This window comes from Eschrichtius robustus, chromosome 18 (assembly GCF_028021215.1).
Source record: "Eschrichtius robustus isolate mEscRob2 chromosome 18, mEscRob2.pri, whole genome shotgun sequence".
NCBI classification, from domain to species: Eukaryota; Metazoa; Chordata; class Mammalia; order Artiodactyla; family Eschrichtiidae; genus Eschrichtius; species Eschrichtius robustus.
In genome coordinates this window covers 66,842,247-66,857,795 of record NC_090841.1, presented here as the reverse complement: position 1 = coordinate 66,857,795, position 15,549 = coordinate 66,842,247, and the positions used below count along the sequence as shown (strand labels likewise).

The window sequence follows — 15,549 nt, the reverse complement described above, 5'->3', positions numbered from 1 at the left end:
GTCTATTTAAGTCTTCTGCCCATTTTTGGATTGGGTTGTTTGTTTTATTAATATTGAGCTGCACGAGCTGTTTATGTATTTTGGAAATTAATCCTTTGTCCGTTGATTCCTTTGCAAATATTTTCTCCCAATCTGAGGGTTGTCTTTTCGTCTTGTTTATGGTTTCCTTTGCTGTGCAAAAGTTTTGAAGTTTCATTAGGTCCCATGTGTTTATTTTTGTTTTTATTTCCATTACTCTAGGAGGTGGATCAAAAAAGATCTTACTGTGATTTATGTCAAAGAGTGTTCCTCCTGTGTTTTCCTCTAAGAGTTTTATAGTGTCTGGTCTCACATTTAGGTCTTGAATCAGTTTGAGTTTATTTTTCTGTATGGTGTTAGGGAGTGTTCGTATTTCATTCTTTTACATGTAGCTGTCCAGTTTTCCCAGCACCACTTATTGAAGAGGTTGTGTTTTCTCCATTGTATGTCCTTGCCTCCTTTGTCATAGATTAGTTGACTGTAGGTGCGTGCGTTTATCTCTGGGCTTTCTGTCTTGTTCTGTTGATCTATGTTTCTGTTTTTGTGCCAGTACCATATTGTCTTGATTACTGTAGCTTTGTAGTATAGTCCGAAGTCAGGGAGTCTGATTCCTCCGGCTCCGTTTTTTTCCCTCAAGACTGCTTTGGCTATTCGGGGTCTTTTGTGTCTGCCTACATATTTTAAGATTTTTTGTTCTAGTTCCGTAAAAAATGCCATTGGTAATTTGATAGGGATTGCATTGAATCTGTAGATTGCTTTGGGTAGTATAGTCATTTTCACAATATTGATTCTTCCAACCCAAGAACATGGTATATCTTTCCATCTGTTGGTATCACCTTTAATTTCTTTCATCAGTGTCTTATAGTTTTCTGCGTACAGGTCTTTTGTCTCCTTAGGTAGGTTTATTCCTAGGTATTTTATTCTTTCTGTTGCAATGGTAAATGGGAGTGTTTCCTTAATTACTCCTTCAGATTTTTCATCATTAGTGTATGGGAATGGAAGAGATTTCTGTGCATTAATTTTGTATCCTGCAACTTTACCAAATTCATTGATTAGCTCTAGTAGTTTTCTGGTGGCATCTTTAGGATTCTCTATGTATAGTGTCATGTCATCTGAAAACAGTGACAGTTTTACTTCTTCTTTTCCAATTTGTATTCCTTTTATTCCTTTTTCTTCTCTGATTGCCGTGGCTAGGACTTCCAAAACTATATTGCATAATAGTGGCGAGAGCGGACATCCTTGTCTTGTTCCTGATCTTAGAGGAAATGCTTTCAGTTTTTCACCATTGAGAATGATGTGTGCTGTGGGTTTGTCGTAGATGGCCTTTATTATGTTGAGGTAGGTTACCTCTATGCCCACTTTCTGGAGAGTGTTTAGCATAAACGGGTGTTGAATTTTGTCAAAAGCTTTTTCTGCATCTATTGAGATAATCATATGGTTTTCATTCTTCAGTTTGTTAATAGGGTGTATCACATTGATTGATTTGCGTATATTGAAGAATCCTTGCATCCCTGGGATAAATCCCACTTGATCATGGTGTATGATCCTTTTAATGTGTTGTTGGATTCTGTTTGCTAGTATTTTGTTGAGGATTTTTGCATCTGTATTCATCAGTGATATTGGTCTGTAATTTTCTTTTTTTGTAGTATCTTTGTCTGGTTTTGGTATCAGGGTGATGGTGGCCTCATAAAATGAGTTTGGGAATGTTCCTTCCTCTGAAATTTTTTGGAAGAGTTTGAGAAGGATGGGTGTTAGCTCTTCTCTAAATGTTTGATAGAATTCACCTGTGAAGCCATCTGGTCCTGGACTTTTGTTTGTTGGAAGATTTTTAATCACAGTTTCAATTTCATTACTTGAGATTGGTCTGTTCATATTTTCTGTTTCTTCCTGGTGCAGTCTTGGAAGGTTATACCTTTCTAAGAATTTGTCCGTTTCTTCCAGGTTGTCCATTTTGTTGGCATACAGTTGCTTGTAGTAGTCTCTTAGGATGCTTTGTATTTCTGCGGTGTCTGCTGTAACTTCTCTTTTTTCATTTCTAATTTTATTGATTTGAGTCCTCTCCCTCTTTTTCTTGATGCGTCTGGCTAGTGGTTTATCAGTTTTGTTTATCTTCTCAAAGAACTAGCTTTTAGTTTTATTGATCTTTGCTCTTATTTTCTTTGTTTCTATTGCATTTATTTCTGCTCTGATCTTTATGATTTCTTTCCTTCTGCTGACTTTGGGTTTTGTTTGTTATTCTTTCTCTAGTTCCTTTAGGTGTAAGGTTAGATTGTTTATTTGAGATTTTTCTTGTTTCTGGAGGTGGGCTTGTATCACTGTAAACTTCCCTCTTAGAACTGCTTTTGCTGCATCCCATAGGTTTTGGATCGTCGTGTTTTCATTGTCATTCGTCTCTAGGTATTTTTTAATTTCCTCTTTGATTTCTTCAATGATCTCTTGGTTATTTAGTAACGTATTGTTTAGCCTCTATGTGTTTGTGTTTTTTACATTTTTTTCCTTGTAATTCATTTCTAATCTCATAGCATTGTGGTCAGAAAAGATGCTTGATATGATTTCAATTTTCTTAAATTTACTGAGGCTTGATTTGTGACCCAAGATGTGATCTATCCTGGAGAATGTTCTGTCCACACTTGAGAAGAAAGTGTAATCTGCTGTTTTTGGATGGAATGTCCTATAAATATCAATTAAATCTATCTGGTCTATTGTGTCATTTAAAGCTTCTGTTTCCTTATTTATTTTCATTTTGGATGATCTGTCCATTGGTGTAAGTGAGGTGTCAAAGTCCCCCACTATTATTGTGTTACTGTCGACTTCCTCTTCTGTAGCTGTTAGCAGTTGCCTTATGTATTGAGGTGCTCCTATGTTGGGCGCATATATATTTATAATCGTTATATCTTCTTCTTGGATTGATCCCTTGATCATTATGTAGTGTCCTTCCTTGTGTCTTATAACATTCTTTATTTTAAAGTCTATTTTATCTGATATGAGTATTGCTCCTGCAGCTTTCTTTTGATTTCCATTTTCATGGAATATCTTTGTCCATCCCCTCACTTTCAGTCTGTATGTGTCCCTAGGTCTGAAGTGGGTCTCTTGTAGACAGCATATATATGGGTCTTGTTTTTGTATCCATTCAGCGAGCCTGTGTCTTTTGGTTGGAGAAGTTAATCCCTTCACGTTTTAGGTAATTACAGATATGTATGTTCCTATTACCATTTTCTTAATTGTTTTGGGTTTGTTTTTGTAGGGCCTTTTCTTCTCTTGTGATTCCCACTTAGAGAAGTTCCTTTAGCATTTGCTGTAGAGCTGGTTTTGTGGTGCTGAATTCTCTTAGCTTTTGCTTGTCTGTAAAGCTTTTGATTTCTCCATCAAATCTGAATGAGATCCTTGCTGGGTAGAGTAATCTTGGTTGTATGTTCTTCCCTGTCATCACTTTAAGTATATCATGCCACTCCCTTCTGGCTTGTAGAGTTTCTGCTGAGAAATCAGCTGTTAACCTTATGGGAGTTCCCTTTTATGTTATTTGTCATTTTTCCCTTGCTGCTTTCAATAATTTTTCTTTGTCTTTGATTTTTCCCAATTTGATTACTATGTGTCTCAGTGTGTTTCTCCTTGGGTTTATCCTGTATGGGACTCTCTGTGCTTCCTGGACTTGAGTGGCTATTTCCTTGCCCATGTTAGGGAAGTTTTCAACTATAATCTCTTCAAATATTTTCTCAGGTCCTTTCTCTTTCTCTTCTCCTTCTGGGACCCCTATAATGTGAATGTTGTTGCGTTTAATGTTGTCCCAAAGGTCTCTTAGGCTGTCTTCATTTCTTTCCATTCTTTTTTCTTTAGTCTGTTCCGCAGCAGTGAATTCCACCATTCTGTCTTCCAGGTCACTTATCCGTTCTTCTACCTCAGTTATTCTGCTATTGATTCCTTCTAGTGTAGTTTTCATTTCAGTTATTGTATTGTTCATCTCTGTTTGTTTGTTCTTTAATTCTTCTAGGTGTTTGTTAAACATTTCTTGCATCTTCTCAATCTTTGCCTCCATTCTTTTTCCGAGGTGCTGGATCATCTTCACGGTCATTGTTCTGAATTCTTTTTCTGGAAGGTTGCCTATCTCCACTTCATTTAGTTGTTTTTCTGGGCTTTTATCTTGTTCCTTCATCTGGTTCATAGCCCTCTGCCTTTTTATATTGTCTATATTTCTGTGAATGTGATTTTTGTCCACAGGCTGCAGGATTGTAGTTCTTCTTGCTTTTGCTATCTGCCCTCTGGTGGATGAGGCTATCTAAGAGGCTTGTGCAAGTTTCCTGATGGGAGGGACTGGTGGTGGGTAGAGCTGACTGTTGCTCTGGTGGGCAGAGCTCAGTAAAACTTTAATCCATTTAACTGCTGATGGGTGGGGCTGGGTACCCTCCCTGTTGGTTGTTTGGCCTGAGGCAACCCAACACTGGAGCCTACCTGGGCTCTTTGGTGGGGCTAATGACAGACTCTGGGAGGGCTCTCACCAAGGAGTACTTCCCAGAACTTCTGCTGCCATTGTCCTTGTCCCCACGGTGAGCCACAGCCACCCCCTGCCTCTGCAGGAGACCCTCCAGCACTGGCAGGTAGGTCTGGTTCAGTGTCCTCTGAGGTCACTGCTCCTTCCCCTGGGTCCCGATGCGCACACTACTTTGTGTGTGCCCTCCAAGTGTGGAGTCTCTGTTTCCCCCAGTCCTGTCGAAGTCCTGCAGTCAAATCCCACTAGCCTTCAAAGTCTGATTCTCTAGAGATTCCTTCTCCCATTGCCGGACCCCTATGTTGGGAAGCCTGACGTGGGGCTCAGAACCTTCACTCCAGTGGGTGGATTTCTGTGGTATAAGTGATCTCCAGTCTGTGTATCACCCACCCAGCAGTTATGGGATTTGATTTTGCTGTGATTGTGCCCTTCCTACCGTCTCACTGTGGCTTCTCCTTTGTCTTTGGATGTGGGGTATGTTTTTTGGTGAGTTCCAGCGTCTTCCTGTCAATGATTGTCCAGCAGCTAGTTGTGATTCTAGTGTTCTTGCAAGAGGGAGTGAGAGCACGTCCTTCTACTCCGCCATCTTGGTTCAGGGCTGGGTTTTTTTTTTTTTGTAATACTCTACAATCATCAGGCCACCAAGGGAAGCTGACTAAAACATATACCTTCTTGAGGTGAGAACCACAGAGAAGAGACACGATTAAAGAGCCAGGCAAATGTACTTCCTGGAATGTGGGTATAATGAGCTCTGAAATGCCTGGTTAGTAGGAAGCATATAGAACACGGCACCCAAAGGAAGTAGAATGTGGACTTGTGTCTTATGACTGAGTTCAGGTGTTGCTACCTACCCCTGGCCTCCAAAATACCTGGAATTAGTCTAAGTACTTTTGAAATGAAGATGATCCTATTAGATCACAATGATATGCCATCTCACACCCTTTATGATGGCTGCTGTTGAAGAAAAATTAAAAACAACAAAAAAAGTGTTGGTGAGGATGTGGAGAAATGGGAATCCTTGTGCACGGCCGGTAGAATGCAGAATGATACAGTGACTGGAAAACACTGTGTAGGTTCCTAAAAAAAGTTAAACATAGAATTATTATATGATCCAACAATTCTAATTTACAGTATAAACCCAAAAGAATTGAGAAGGGAATGTTACAAGATATCTGTACATGTATGTTCATACCAGGATTATTCACATTAGCAAAGAGGTGGAAGCACCCCATGGTCCATTGACGGATGGATAAACAAATGTGGTATTCATACAACGGAACATTATTTGGCCTTAAAAAGAAAGCAGATTCTGACACATGCTACAGCATGGTTGCACCTTGATGACATTATGCTCAGTGAAATAAGCTAGTCACAAAGGACAAATACTACTTACACGAAGTACATACAGTAGTCAATTCATGGGGACAGGAGGTAGAATGGTGGTTGCCAGGAGCTGCCAGGACAGGAGAGGTGGGGGGGAGAGTGGGGAGTTGTGGGGGTTTTTTTATTTTATTTTATTTTATTTTTTAACATCTTTATTGGAGGAGTTGTGGTTTAATGGGTACAGATTTTCAGGTTTGCAAGATGAAAGGAGTTCTGTAGCTGGATGGTGGTGATGGCTTCAACAATGTGAATGTATTTAATACCACTGAACTGTACACTGAAAAATGGTTAAAGTGGTAAATTTTATATGTATTTTACCACAAGTAAAAAAATATTATATATATAATGATATATATGTTTTATTATATATCATTTATTATGTATATAACAGTTTCCCTTTTAGGAAAAATGGAAAGAAATTTTCAGCATGTAGAATCCCTGGATTTGAAGATTCCCCCTGGCTATTTGATTGGTGGCTTAGTGATTAATGTAGAAAATAAATGGTTTTAGATTCCCAACTTTTAAATTTTGATTGTACCCATCTCTGAAATGGGCCAAATGAGATTAGTTTGCAGAAATAATGAGCATGTCTGTAAAGTGCTTTTATGTTCTTGGATGAAAGGAATGTGAAACGTGCCCTGCATTACTTTTAATGCTTCTTAATAAGAAAAGTTCTATGCTTGTATACATAAAAGAACTCTGTAAATAAAGAAATAACATTAGATGATTCTTGGCTCTGCAGGTAATGTTTTGGAAACACATCTGAGCAAAGACTATAAACATACCTTGACATCACCAGGTTTTGGTTCTTTTCCATCGGTTTCCACCCTACTTTTCTGAGTATGCTCTATGTATACACTCCGGAGAGTGTGCTTACAAAACAGTGCTAAGCTTTGTATCCATGTAGGTAAAGATCACGAACCATTGTAAACACAGAACCCTTTTTTTTCACTTTATATCTGTTTGTCTCTGAGGCGCAATGCTAGTTGATTAAAGAGAGAGTGTTTGTGTAACGGGTCCCAGGAAATCATTCAGGAGGCAGCCAGGGACAGAATGTTTAAGAGTGTAGACTGAGTGTCAACATGACCCACATTTTTATTCCTGCTTTGCTTCATACGAATGTGGGGACTTGATGAAGTCACTTGGCTTCCGAGTTTCAGTGTCCTCGCCCTTAAACTAGGTCTAGGATTAATGTCACATGGATTGGTTGTGAAGATGTGACTGGATGAGAAAATGTTTGTGGCCCATACCTGGGTTTTGGGAACGCTCAGTCAATAGTAACTATAAATATTCTTAAGGATTGGGGCACTGGCCTTTTAGGTATTATTTCTATAAGATTAACACATTATGGAAAGGCTTTGTTCTTTTCTGTTTAATGTTTTTGTTCTTTAATTTCTGTTGATGTTTTTGCGGTCCTTGGTGATTTTCATTACATTTATTTATTGCTTATAACATAAACCACGTTATTTATATAAATTTAAAGAGTGAAGCAAAAGAAAAAAATCAACATAGTAGCAGTTTTAGGGGAAAAGCATAGCCGCGAAAAATCTACGTAATGTGTTTTCTCCAAGGAACAAGAGGGAAGAATATTACTTTCTTTTTTCTTTTGATTTCTGGCTCCCCTCCTACCAGGTTCTTTCCTGATTACCACCCTCTACCCCACTCATACTTTCCAGTCCTCCACCAAAACCTCCGGCATTTTTTCTCAGTCCTCCCCACGTTCTCGACTATTTTCTTCCTCTCCTTGAGGACAGGGCCTGTGCCTCTCATTTCTGTTGCTCTAGTGCTTGTTGCAGGCCCTGACAAGTTGCACAAGTTTTAATAAGAATTCCTAACATTTGTGGAATCCTTAACACGTTTTAGCCTCTTTCTCTACCATCTCCCACTTAATCCTCACAATTTTCTAGTTATCCTCATCTGACAGATTTAAAAACTGAGGCACTGTGAGCTTAACCCACTTATCAAGTAAGCGGCAGAGCCCGTATTCAATTTTTTGTTTGTTTGTTTTGTTTTTAATTTATTTAATTAATTTATTTATTTTTGGGTGTGTTGGGTCTTCGTTTCTGTGTGAGGGCTTTCTCCAGTTGCGGCGAGCGGGGGGCCACTCTTCATCGCGGTGCGCGGGCCTCTCACTTTCGCGGCCTCTCTTGTTGCGGAGCACAGGCTCCAGACGCGCAGGCTCAGTAGTTGTGGCTCACGGGCCCATTTGCTCCGTGGCATGTGGGATCTTCCCAGACCAGGGCTCGAACCCGTGTCCCCTGCATTGGCAGGCAGGTTCTCAACCACTGTGCCACCAGGGAAACCCTCAAATTTATTTTAGGGAGATTCTCAACTCCAGAGCCTGAGCAGCTAACCACTCTGCTGGCGACTTCAACATGCTGTTGGCTGCGGTCACGGTAGAACTGCCTCGTATCATGATTTCATGTACACACACACGGGAATAAAAATTTCAAAAAGCATTATTTCTCTTGCGCTCTGCACTCTAATATTTTCTATCATATCCCTTCTATTCTAGTTAATATAAATGATAAAATGATGGTCACAAGGCACAAAATTGACTTCCTGATCCATTGGAGGCACCTGCAGCTTGACAAATACCAGCCCTCACTGTCCCCCTGTTGGGCTGGGCTCCCGGTCATTGTTAGCATTACGCCAGGAGCTTCACTGTTGTTCCCGATTCTCACAGGAGCCCCGCAGCGTTATCCCCATTTTACAGTAAGGGAACTGAGTCTTGGGAAGATTAATAACTTACCCTGAGTCTAATTGCTAATACGCAGTAGAATCAGAACTGTCTGACTGCAAATACATATATGTATATTTCAATATATGTTTGTTGTACTGAATGATGTTTTCGTTTGATATTTTACCCATTTTTTTTTTACTACCACCCCACTAAACAGGATTCCCAAAACCATCACAGAAGTTAATAAGTGTAGAACAGAGCTGAAAGATACTTCTCCTAGTGCTATGTCCCGCTTTTGGACAGTATCAATTTAGAAACACATTTATTCATTTATATGTCATGGGGTAATATGTGTCAGGAGACGATACTCAAAATCTTAACTGCAAAAAGCTTGCATCCCTCTTCTCCTAAAATGCATAGGAAGAAGTGCTGCTTATGTCTGAACACCGTAATTTAGGGAACCTTAGAAACTGCTAGCAGAATCTGCAGAGGGGGAGCCCAGTGCTGTTTCTTTGAGTTGCTCCGCTTTGGTGGGCCAGGCCCCCATCATCTTCCCTGGCTCTCTGCTCTCTGTGATCCTGGGTGCAGCAGCGAGCTTCTGGGGTGATCTCTCTCTCTCCCAGGCTCATCCCCAACACTGCTGACCCCACTGTGAGCAGGTTAGAATTGGAGGAGATGTGATAGTACCAAGACCTGCATAGGAACCAGAGTCAGGGGCGTAGTGACACAGACAGTCAATCCTTGAGTCTTGGATGGAACTTTCAAAAACAAATACTATATTCTTAATAAGGTACTCTTCAATTTGTGTTCACAGTTTCAGGAATAAGCAAAAAATGAAAGCACTTCCGAAATAATTTCCTCAAACAGAGCAGGTAGCAGAAATGTATATGGCATTTGTGCTCATGATATGAAGTAGTTAAGTTTGTTAGAGAGGACAAGGTTAGATTATATTCAGGGAGTAGATTGCTTCTCTGAAAGGATCTGGAAAAATGGATTTCAAAACCTCTTTGGATGATTCTCTACACCTAGAGCCCTTCCTCCTACTGGCACAAAGAAAATGTTTTCAGTTGAAGAGGGCTTCCATGCAAATTCAGTATTTATGATTGCAGCCCAAGGGCTGACACAGATCAGCAGCCATCATCTTTATCATGATTAAACAGATTCATTTTTTATATTTAAAAGTTTTCTTTTCTCAATCAAATCAACAGCTAGGTATTTTTTAATACAGTCCAGTCTGCTCTTTTGGTATTTCTGTTCCCTGAGTTTTCTTCAGTAGGTTGAAGAACGTGAACCAGAGCTTGTCTCTCTGACTTCTTGCTGATTACCTGGTTTTCTTTCCCTTTTTTTCTTGTTGAGAACAAAACTGAAAGAGAGAAGAGGTGGCTATGCTGTTACTAGTAAAGAAATACAACTGGATTCTAGCCTAATGCAGTCGGCCCTTTGTCTCTGACACTGAAGTCTTCATTAAATCCCTTGGAACTGCTCCCTGGAGCCCCTGAAAGAGGACTTTACAGGACTTAAATTCTTTTTCCTTTGTTGGAGAACAATGTCCTTTTCTCCTGAATATGGATGATGATCAATTCATTCAGAGGCTACAGGATTTAGAAAAAAAAAAAAAGGAAACCAAAATGTAAAGTGACTTCAGGTGATTCTCTTTTTCTTGAAACAGGGAGATGAGCTTCCCCTTAAGGTCCTCAGATTAGAAATGAGAACATAGCTTTAGGACCGGAGGAAACAGTAGCAGTAGCTACTTCTTTTTTTTTTTTCTTTTAAATCAAATTATGGTTGATTTACAATGTTGCGTTAGTTTCAGGTGTACAGCAAAGTATACATTCAGCTTTACATATATATATTTAGCAGAAGCTACTCTACGTACACTTTAGTAGAGGGCAGTTTCCTGGTTTGGGAGTGAAATGATTAGGGTAAGGATTGTGCTTTATCCTCCCACGTTTGTAACCGCTTGTACGGTTTTTTGTCTTGGTCCCAGGGCATTTTAACCCTCTGAAGGTTAGTGAGTAGGATTTCTTTGTAAGATAATGAGAGGCTTGTCTTCCAGCAGCGTATACAAAAGGTCCAGTAAGACTGCAGTTTTCAGTCTTGCAGTTGTGTCGAGGGATTATCAATTTACTATATTAAATACTCTGATTCAGAGTGGCCAATTTTGGGTTACACGCCTAATATGAACTCGTGTTATGTTAGTAACAAGGAAAAAATTACTACTGAATATGGCACAAAAGGTTACACGTAAGAAGTATCAACTTTAAACCTTGATGAAAAACAGGTTTGAAACGAATGCTTCATTCAAAGTACTACGTTGAACAAGAGCATTTGTTTTTTGAGTGTACTGTGCCACCTCTTATTAAGTGAGGTTCAATTGTGTACCTTCAAAAAAAAATATTCTTAGGCTAATAAATTTAGTGTATATTTACATGAAGTTTGTATATCCTGCCATAAACCTCTACACTGAAGTGTTCTGCTTGCAAACATTTTTACAACACTTATTTATACGATTAGTTTATTAACTTCATTGCTTCGAGGTGGGTACTTTAAATAATAATATCTATCAGAAATGATCATTAATTTGACCCTTATCTGCCCTTGCAGTATGTGTCTACTGTGAGCACGTTATTACCTTTTGTAGATAATATAATGTTTTCTTATTTGGCAAGTGGATGAAAGAAGAATGAGTAGAAACCAAAATGAACACCATGCATAAAACACATTGACATATTAAAACAGACATTGTTCACAAATTGCCTGCTGGCTTTAAAGAAAAATATAGCTTCAATCAGTTAATGTTTTAGTAAATCATTCTTTTCATTCAACAAGTTTTGATTGAATTTTTACTGATTTTGAAATATATATTGGGCATGTCATAACAAAGAGAAATATTCTTGTATAGAAAACAATTTTCTTCCATCTAGTGCTGCTAAATAAAGAAATGAAATTTCCAGATATATCCTTTTAGACTGACAGTACAGACTTAAGTGGGCACCCTCTCGGCCCTTAAGGCCTACAGAGTGTCTGAGGGCTCTGTTTAAAGGTTAGCATAATCCAAGTTCAGGCGTTGGTCAGGGGTTCAGAAATGAGGGACTCCTCTTTCTGCAAAGAATCCCGTTTTAGTCCCCTAGTCTTTGGAGAGACTCATGCCCTTCAAAGAGTTTCCTAAAGAGAAGGAGGTGAGGGAAGTGACAATAGAGAGAGGCCCTGATTATGAAATAGGTGATTGGACTTTGTTTATTTATTTTTAAATTTATTTATTTTATTTTTGGCTGTGTTGGGTCTTTGCTGCTGCGTGCGGGCTTCCTCTAGTTGCAGCGAGGGGGGGCTACTCTTCGTTGCGGTGCACAGGCTTCTCATTGCCGTGGCTTCTCTTGTTGTGGAGCACGGGCTCTAGGTGCTCGGGCTTCAGGAGTTGTGGCTCGCGGGCTCAGTAGTTGTGGCTCACGGGCTCTAGAGCGCAGGCTCAGTAGTCGTGGCGCACAGGCTTAGTTGCTCTGCAGCATGTGGGATCTTCCCGGACCAGGGATCAAACCCGTGTGCCCTGCATTGGCAGGCGGATTCTTAACCACTGCGCCACCAGGGAAGCCTGTGATTAAACTTTAAATGAGGTCCCTGTGACTGCTCTCTTGAACCACCAAAACCACACTTCACAAACATGCTAATACCGTGAGCCCTTTGATTGTTCAAGGAAGGAAGAAAGGTCTGTCTTTTAAAAAGAGAGCAATTTATTTCGTAGGTTAGCTTAAGTAATGACTCTGGAGTGTACTAAGAAAACCAGGTAGGCACTTCATCAAAAACTTAGACCTCTTACCGCATGTGAATTTGCTCTGTGAGAAGAACCTGAAGGAAAAAATGTTCAGGTTGTACAAGCCCTGTTGGCCCAAGAAATGGTCCCGTTGTGACTATAAGCAGATACCCTTTCTCACTTCTCCCCGTTGGGCTCAATCCAATTCCTAAACCTGGCCTCTTTCAGCCCCTTTATCTCCTCAAACACCAGCCCTTGAAGAGGCCCTCATTTTGGGCCTCAGAGTAGCATCCTGCCCATGGTTTAGAGCCGTAAGTGGTGAATGTGGAGAAGAGTCAAGGGAGAGCGTGGAATACTGGGGACCGGCCTCCCCTCTTCTGGCCACATCGTTAGTGTAAACCTCATGGAAACAGATAAAAGAAGAAAAATCGCCTGGCTTATTAGAATCTTAGAGTTGATAATTACAAAGAATAGAAAACTTTTTTATACTACTCTGAAGTAGAATGATAGTTATTCCCCTGACAAGGAACTTAGGTCTTGGGTTTTTCAGTTCAATTCAATAATCATTTTGAAACATCGTATGACCAGTGATTTCAGTGCTTTTGGAGTGTATCAGCCACTTGATCAACTTTGTGCAAAGAAAGCTGCCTTTGTAATGTCTTCAATTTTGGATTTTGCTTAGGCATGCATCTTTTTCGGTGGCACACCCTGTGTTTTCATGCATTTCTCTCTCACCAGACTTAAAACTAAGACAATAGGGAAAGAACGTACTGGATGCTCTCTGAGTGTCATTCTTCTTGGCTAGGGAAAAGAAATGTCTGTCTTCTTCTTTCTTCTCAGGCTTTTGTGAAGTGAGGAGGAATAGTCCAGCCCCAAGACCAGGCAGGATTTGAATGTGGTGATTCCAAGCAGTTCGCGGGCGCTTGTGGAAGAGTCATATCTCCTCTTGTTCCCACGTGTGTGCATCCCGTTGTTCTACCCCTTTCCCTGAAAAGAGCCAATTGGGCTCTTCTCTGTTGCCAATAATCTTGTGCCCTGGCTTACTAGAGCCTTCCAGAAGAAAACTTAAATGGCCTACATGAGTTTACATGCAAGATTCTCTCTTGAAACCCAGCAAGAGGCATGTATTTGCAGGGTAATTTCCTTGTGGTTCCTCCTGAAGCAGATGAATAGGAAGAGCTATTTAAATCAAAATAGTTTCATTATGACACAGGTCACAATGGGTTTCAGGTCATCCTGGCCTTGCAGTTAATAATGAGGTTCTGTGAGGCATGTAATCCTGGTGCACAGGTGTGAGAGAACATGCGGATCAACTGATGCAGAATCAAGAGGCCAAATCCCCATGAACCAGAGGTGCCACAGGCCCCAGTAGCTGACATTCTCTTTGCACACATGGAGATGTTCCATGCACACATGTGGAGAGATTCCCTATCCCTGAAGGCTGTTTTAGGAATGAAGAAAATATTCTAGTTCAAATGTGCAAATATTTAGCAGTTCTGCTTTGAGCCACAAACTTCAACTAATCATGCTCTTGGCATTTTCCAGTATCTTACCAGGATTGGCAGTTCACTTATATAGCTCTTGATGTAACCTTCCTCAGATAATTATATCCTCTTTCCTTTTTGTTTGTTTCTGTTTAAGTAGGTATTACCAGGAAGGCATTTTTTTTAAAAAAATCAAACCTTTCTTTCTCTTCTTCCGTTTCTTCTTCAGGTGATACACTTCAACACTTTCTTCTGTTATTAGTGTTCAGTGGTCTGGAAGATATTTTGGAGCACATTTTATAAAATGGAAAATTAATAGAGATAAAATTTTGTGAAGAGGCATTTGCAACCTTATTACTAACGATTGTAGTGAATTTTTTTTGTATTTTAATTTATTTTCTGTAAGCATTCGTGTAAAATGAAAATAAGCTACAGTAATAACATTCCCTATTTTGTGGCATTTAGGAACCTGTTTTATTCACTGGAACAATGAGGAAAAATCTGGATCCCTTTAATGAGCATACGGATGAGGAACTGTGGAATGCCTTAGAAGAGGTAATTTATAAAATGTAATTAATTTGTTAACATCAGTGTATATGGATGGACATTTATAGCATTGCAGGTAATTAAGGGGAGCGTATCGGTTTAACTGACCTTGTTTACCTCCTAGGAGAATACTGATGACTTGTTGCAGTTAAAATGTCTGTACTGATGATGATTAAAACCAACAACATAATGCCTCATGCTTTTTAGCTTTTGCCCTAGAGCCCAAAGCAACTGGATAGATTATTTTGTCCTTAGCAGAGCACTAAACTAGAAGTTAAAATTATGGGTTTTAATTCTAATAGTGACCTAGTGAATTAATTATCCTAATTACCCTGCAACATTCATTTTATTCCTCTGGTCTTAGGGAACATCTACTAAGTGGAGACAATGATAGTTTTTCATTATTAACTGAAAGATAATTGAAATCATACTAATAACATGCTGTGAAGTTTTAGAAAAAAAATTTTATAAAGGTGAATTATACATTTGGAATGTGGTAATAATTATTAATTGGCAATCGTGTCATTTTAATGCTGCAGCATGAATGCAGGTAGCAGAATCCTGGCCCTTTCACTCAGTTTTTATATGGATAAGTTCATTTCTAGAGGATTTTCTCTTATTTGTGTAGTGTTTCACTTTGGACCACTTCTTTGAATTTCCTTACTCTTGCATGAAAAGGATTTTGAATGGTAGGGTGCTGATGGTTTGTATATTTTAATACTAATTATTCTATGCATGTGCCCTAGTTCTGAAAATTGACTCTAAGCTACTGATGGCAGAAACTATATCTAGACTTCTAAACCATACACAGGTTTTTAATTCCTCATACAACCTAGCACAGTCTTTTGCTTTTAGAAAGTAAACACTTAATAAACAGTTACTGAATGTTTGCTTGATCTCTTCATTTCAGAAAAGTGTGGCTTATTTATTTTTTTAAAAAATTGTGTTTTTATTGTTGTTGTTTTTGTACAAATCCCAGTGACCAGTTGCTCACATTGTTGTTGTTTTGAATTTGTACGTTTTGTCATTTAGTGTCACCTCTCCAAGGTTAGCTGTGAAATCTGCAGTTTATACGGATGAGCTTGGGCTCTGAGCAAGCTGATTCGGCCCTACAGTTTTTCCTGCCAGTAATTCTGGTTTCTGAAGGCAGATTATCTTCGGCAGTTAAAAGTTGTTTTTTGTTTTTTGTTTTTATCTTGTAGTA

General features: G+C 39.4%; 1 protein-coding gene across 8 annotated transcripts in view; it reads left to right on the top strand.

The window, feature by feature from the left end:
* LOC137752137 (ATP-binding cassette sub-family C member 4) overlaps window positions 1-15,549 on the top strand; it is a 227,035-nt gene that overhangs the window by 189,316 nt on the left and 22,170 nt on the right. For all 8 annotated transcript variants that reach the window (XM_068526866.1, XM_068526863.1, XM_068526870.1 and 5 more), the window contains one exon: window positions 14,265-14,354. In XM_068526866.1, coding sequence (XP_068382967.1) covers window positions 14,265-14,354 — 90 coding nt within the window. The remainder of the gene's footprint in view (window positions 1-14,264; window positions 14,355-15,549) is intronic.